The sequence below is a fragment of the Antechinus flavipes genome, chromosome 3 (genome assembly GCF_016432865.1).
Source record: "Antechinus flavipes isolate AdamAnt ecotype Samford, QLD, Australia chromosome 3, AdamAnt_v2, whole genome shotgun sequence".
Lineage (NCBI taxonomy): Eukaryota > Metazoa > Chordata > Mammalia > Dasyuromorphia > Dasyuridae > Antechinus > Antechinus flavipes.
In genome coordinates this window covers 417,618,463-417,624,793 of record NC_067400.1, presented here as the reverse complement: position 1 = coordinate 417,624,793, position 6,331 = coordinate 417,618,463, and the positions used below count along the sequence as shown (strand labels likewise).

At 37.2% G+C, this 6,331-nt stretch overlaps 1 protein-coding gene across 1 annotated transcript; it reads left to right on the top strand.

Annotated features, from left to right (window-relative positions):
• Positions 1-770: 770 nt before the first annotated feature.
• On the top strand, positions 771-5,583 carry LOC127557763 (DNA excision repair protein ERCC-6-like). The gene has a single exon (XM_051991053.1). The coding sequence runs from the start codon at positions 941-943 to the stop codon at positions 4,553-4,555; it is 3,615 nt and encodes a 1,204-aa protein (XP_051847013.1). The 5' UTR covers positions 771-940; the 3' UTR covers positions 4,556-5,583.
• The last annotated feature ends 748 nt before the right edge of the window (positions 5,584-6,331 follow it).

Here is a 6,331-nt window from a genome sequence, read left to right as displayed (position 1 = left end):
AAAGGGTGTGAAAAAATTGGGACACTAATGCAGTGTTGATAGAATTGTCAACTCATCCAACCATTCTGGGGAGCAATTTAAAACTATGTCCAAATCAACTCATCCAGCCATTCTGGGGAGCAATTTAAAGCTATGTACAAAGGGAAGCCAAATTATAAATGCCCTTTGATACAGTAATACCACTAGTAAGTCAAAGAGATCATAAAAAGGGAAAAGGACCTACATGTGCAAAAATATTCACAGCAGCTCTTTTTGTAGTAGCAAAATATTGGAAATCAAGGGGATGCCCATCAGTTTTAGAAAAGCTGGATAAGGTATGGGATATGAGTGTAATGGAATCCTATTGTGAAATAAGAAATGATGAATAGGCAGATTTCAGGAAAACCTGGGAAGACTTATAAACTGATACAAAGTAAAATGAGCCGAACCAGGAAAACATCATACACAGTACCAGTAATACTGTGTAATGATCAACTATAAATGACGGCTCTTCTCAGCAGCACTATAATCTACCACAAATACAAAGGATTCATGAAGGAAAGAAAATGCTATCCACATCCAGATATAGAATGGAATGCCTCTGAATGCAGTGAAGTATCATTTTTTTCACTTACTTTATTCTTTTTGTTTTTTTTTTTCCTTTTGATCTGTTTTTTCTTTTATAACTTTGACTAAGATGGAACTATGTTTTACATAATAGTTCATATATAGAAGATTCAAAAGAAACGTCCTTCCACTCTCCTTTCCTCCTAGATAGCCTCTCCGGGTTGGCGATGGCGGAGCCGCAGACCGAGATCGGGAACGAGGCTGAGATAGACATTCAAACTGAGGTCGAGCCCAAAATAAATATCAGGACTAAGAACGAGATATATATCTAGACCCAGGCCAAGGCAGAGATAGATATCTGGACCCAGGCCAAGGCCCATTTAGACATCGGGGCATGTGCGAGTCCCAGGCGTTAATGGCGGAGTCAGCGGCCACAGCCACAGGGAATGCGGAGGAGAAACTACTAAGCCCAGGCCGAGAAGCCAATTACCAGAAATATATAAAAGAAGCCAAAGAAGCTACCAAAAATGGAAATCTGGAAGAGGCCCTTAAACTTTTCTATTCAGCAAAAGATGTTTTTCCCAATGACAAGGTTCTGAGCCAAATTCAGAAACTACAGGAAGCCCTGGAAGAGCTATCGATAAAAGGAGATGATGAATTCGTTGACGTGTGCAACAGTGGCCTGATGCTGTATCGGGAACTGCATGATCGACTTTTTGAGCACCAGAAAGAAGGTGTGGCCTTTCTGTATAGCCTATATAAAGAGAGAAGGAAAGGGGGTATATTGGCGGATGATATGGGATTGGGGAAAACTGTTCAGATTCTTGCTTTCCTTTCCGCTATGTTTGATGCTGAACTTGTGAGGTTTGTCCTGCTGATCATGCCTACCAGTCTTATCAGCACATGGACCAAAGAATTTGATAAGTGGACCCCAGGAATGAGAGTTGCAACCTTTCATGGTTCTAGCAAGAATGAACGTATCAGAAATCTAAATAGGATTCAGAGGAAGAATGGGGTAGCTGTTACAACATACCAAATGTTGGTCAACAACTGGCAGCAACTTTCCCAGTTGGATGGAAAAGAATTTGTCTGGGACTACCTTATACTTGATGAAGCTCACAAAATTAAAAGCTCTTCTACTAAGTCATCAATCGCTGCCCGAGCTATCCCTGTGAAAAATCGCATCCTCCTTACAGGAACACCAATTCAGAATAATTTGTATGAGTTGTGGTCCCTCTTTGATTTTGCTTGTCAGGGATCCTTGCTAGGAACATCTAAAACCTTTAAAAGTGAGTATGAAAATCCTATTACTAGGGCCAGGGAGAAAGATGCTACTCCAGGAGAGAAAGTCCTGGGGCTGAAAATATCTGAAAACTTAATGACACTTATAAAACCTTATTTTCTCAGGAGGATTAAAGAAGATATACAGAAGAAAAGTACCAATAAACCTTTGAGCAACCTTCCTGAAAAGAATCTAGATGATGACATTATCTATGAAATCCCTTCCCTTTCCAGGAAAAATGAGTTAATTATTTGGGTGTATTTAGTACCTTTGCAAGAAGAAATATATAGGAAATTTTTATCCCTAAACCACATCAAACAGTTATTAACAGAAACACATTCACCTTTGGCTGAGTTGACTGTCTTAAAGAAGTTATGTGATCATCCAAGATTACTGTCAGCCAGGGCTTGCAGTTTGTTAGGTCTCAAAGAAGGCAACTTCTCTGGTGAAGATGAAAGTCAAATGGCTCATTCAAATATCCAGATTGATCAGGTACCTCATGAATCCCTAATGCAAGAATCAGGGAAAGTGATATTCCTTATGGCTTTGCTTAAGAGATTACAAGATGAAGGTCACCAAACTCTGGTGTTTTCCCAATCCAGAAAGCTTCTAGACATCATAGAGCACCTCTTAAAGAAAGAAAATTTCAAGACTTTGCGTATTGATGGAACTATTACTCATCTTTCAGAAAGACAGAGACGAATTGACTTATTTCAACAGAGTCAAGATGTATCTGTTTTTCTCCTTACTTCCCAAGTAGGTGGATTAGGTCTCACTTTAACTGCAGCAACTAGAGTGGTCATTTTTGATCCTAGCTGGAATCCTGCTACTGATGCACAAGCTGTAGATAGAGTTTACAGAATTGGGCAAAAAGAAAATGTTGTGGTTTATAGGTTGATCAGCTGTGGTACAGTGGAGGAGAAAATATATAGAAGACAAATTTTCAAGGATTCATTAATAAGACAAACAACTGGGGATCAAAAAAACCCTGCTAGATATTTTAGCAAGCAAGAATTAAGAGAGCTCTTTACAATAGGGGATTTTCAGAGTTCTGCAACACAGTTGCAACTACATTCTTTGCATGCTGGTCACAGAAAGACTGATAAGAAATTGGAAGAACATATTGCTTACCTCCACACTTTGGGCATAGCAGGAATTTCTGACCATGATTTGATGTTTACACATGATGTGTCTGCTCCTGAAGAGTCTGAGGTAGGAGAATCTCAGTATATTCAAGAGAGAGTTCAAAAGGCTCAACTTCTAGTTGCATTAGAGTCTCAAAATAATGAGCTCTTACTAAATAATAACAGAACCAGAGTTGAGGAAACCCAAGTGAAAGAACCTGCCTCTTCCAAACCAAAGAAAAAATGCTCTGAGTTTAATGTTGTACATCATTTTTCACCACCTATAATTGTTGATCTTACACAAAAAAACTTTCTCAATTCTGGAATGGCAAATTTAAGTATTATTGAAGACATACATGGTCTCTCTGCCAGGAATGTAGATGTGTCTGTAAAACAATCTGATGTTCACACATCAGAACATAAAATTGATGATGAACTTATAACTACTTTTTCTAATGAAGAGTACCATGAAATGGAAATATCAAAGACCAATAATCCTGATGATAGTATTCAAGTTTTACTAGATAACACTCAGGAAAGCATAAAGCAGTTAGCTATTGGAACAGCAAAAGTTGATCTTGAGTCAAACTCAGATCAATTAACAAATTATGACATTTTACTGCTTATTAGTCCAGAAAAGTCTGTGGAATTGAGTACTTCTCTCATTAACTTAGCAGGCCCAGACCCAAGTGCATTGGAGAATTCTAGACCAAATCAGGACAAGTTTGAAAAAGAATCATTAGCTTCTTCACTGCAGAATGCTAGTGATTTCAATCTTTTCTTGGAAGACTCTCTAGAGAATGTACAGAATCATTCCAAGCAGTCTTTAGAGTCCATTGAAAGGGAAAATAGCATATGGGATTCAGCAGCTAATCCTAAAGGACAGAGTATCTTTGGGTATCCACAGTTTGAGAATCTCTCTGATCAAGAAAGTGACCTGGAAGATGAAATAGTTCCTGTGAAAACAAGATATAAGACAAGGAGGATTGTTTCAGATGATGAAGATGATTTTGTGACAGAAGGGATATTACCCCCTTTCCCAGACTCATTACTAACACAATTTAATTCAACTCCCCAAAGCAATAGATCCCAAAATGAATTATTTTCATCTGAAATATGTAGCAGTGGAAATAATTCTGCAATTTCTAGAAGATCTCTGGCTTCAAGGAGATCACTTATTAATGTGATTTTAGACAATGTTGAAAATATGGAAGAAGATGCCAGTGAGTGTAAGGGTACAGACAAATATTTAGAAGAAGAAGAATCAGCAGAATATAGTCAAGAGTCTGAACATTCAGAAGAGGAACCTGTTGGAGAAACTTTATTATCCCTAAGTGAGATGGGCTCTTTATGCGTGTCTCATTCAGACTTGGTGCAGAGTGCATCTGGTGAAGATTCACAAGAAACTACTGCACATAACCCAAGTTCAGCTCCTATGATAGATGAGTATGAGGCTCTTGTTAAGTATGGAAAGGAACTGAAAAAAAGTGGGAAAATACAGGAAGCACTCAACTGTTTACTTAAAGCCCTTGATTTAAAAAGTACTGATCCAGAAGTTATGCTCCTGACTTTAAATTTATATAAGCAACTTAATCAAACTTGAGAATGTGATTTGTTTGCTGTATTTTAAAACCCATTCACGAGTTATCTATACTTACTTTTCTAATTCAGTTTCTCCTAATTTTAAGAAGTGCTTTGAGAAAATGATAGATTCTAGTATATTTAGGATAACAATTCAAATAACATGTTTATGTTTCTTTTTTTTTTTTTTTTTGTGAACACTAATTTCATTTGTTACTCCCCTCAATATTGGTGGGGTGGGAGATTGGAATTTTTGCTGATTATTGCCAAGAGAGTCCATATAGGACAATATTGTTTTGTTTTTAAGTTCTTTTAAGTTTAACCCTTTCCTAAAAAAAAAAAATCTCCTTGGAAGTTTGCAATCTAGTTAGGAAAATTAAAGTGAATCTAATTCAATTAAATATTGTGTCCTCCTTGAAGTTGATGATATTGGTAAGAGTGTATCAAAGCAGCTTCTCAGTGGCAACCTGAACTTGAAAAGGCTGTAATTCTAAATGGGAGTGGGCATTGCTGTTGCTGACACTTCACTGATTTCTGATTTGCTCAATTTGTACTGAGGATCAAAGGAACCGACACGTAAAACACTGTCCAAGCTGTTCCAAAAGTAATGGTGTACTTCTGTTAAATCTAAAAATTACAAGATTTAAATTGAACTAGAATCTAGTATAAATGCTAGCTCTTGTTAGAAATTTTAACTTGAAACCATCAACATGCTTTGGAGTTTTCTTGATATCAGCATTTTTTTTAACTACCCCAAGCTCTTCTTCCCAAAATGAGTCCAAGTGGATACTGGGCTAATCTAGGGTTCATTTCTACCAACTGCAGTCTACTCTGTTCATCATGAAGCCTTCCTTCCCATTCTACCCACAATCATTCATTATGGGGGGGGGGGGAATGAATCTTTTAATATATAATTGTTCCCCATCACTCAGAAAAAAGCATCCCACTTGACATCTTGCTCACTCCTCATGCCCAAGATCAAAGTTGGAAGGAGTTGAATTCAGCCCCACAATTAACAGACAGTGAGGTCCTGTGACTCATCCAAATTCACTTAACTAGTTTAAGTGTTTGAGGCAGAATTTGAATCCAGGTTGTCTCAACCCCCAAGTCTGGCAGTCTGCCCCCTCTACTGCCAGCCTTTTTGTGTCCCAAAATGCCAAGAGGTATTTTTCCATGTTAGCTTCAATTCTCTCCTATTGGCTTTAGCCTATGGCTAAAAGTTGGCACTTACATTTGCATATAATAACTCAAATGAATATTCTAAGGTAGCTCAATTACTGTCTCAGTTTCACATTTTTGCAAAAAAAAAAAAAAAAAAAACAACCCTATGTATATCTTTTGCACATAACAGAATATTTAAAACAAGATTTTTGAACTTGGTTAACCACTATGCATCCTTGATAATTAGAGTATCTAATATATATATATATATATATATATACACACATTTGGGATATGACTGTAGAACTATATGTCAGGCTGCTTGTTTATTTATCCTTGCCCTTTTGGGAGGAAAGAGACATCTTTAAATGATACTAAGATCCTGTATACTCTTTGCCTTAACTTCAACCTCCTCCCCCCTTTAAAACTACCCTTAGTTAGAAGCCATTATTTCCATATAGTGGTAGCCTCTGGAAAAAAAAAAAAAGTGGAACTGTTTTTATCGAACTCAGCAGGGGCAGAGATTTGGGGAGTTCTGAGATTGTTTTACTTTGATTCTTGCTGATTGTATGGTTCTGTATGAGTTAACCACCAATAAAATTAGGCAATGACAACTAACAGTTATTTTTAAATAAAA

Coding starts and splice junctions, on each gene's coding strand:
- LOC127557763 (XM_051991053.1), top strand. CDS start 941: ATGTGCGAGTCCCAGGCGTTAATGGCGGAGTCAGCGGCCACAGCCACA.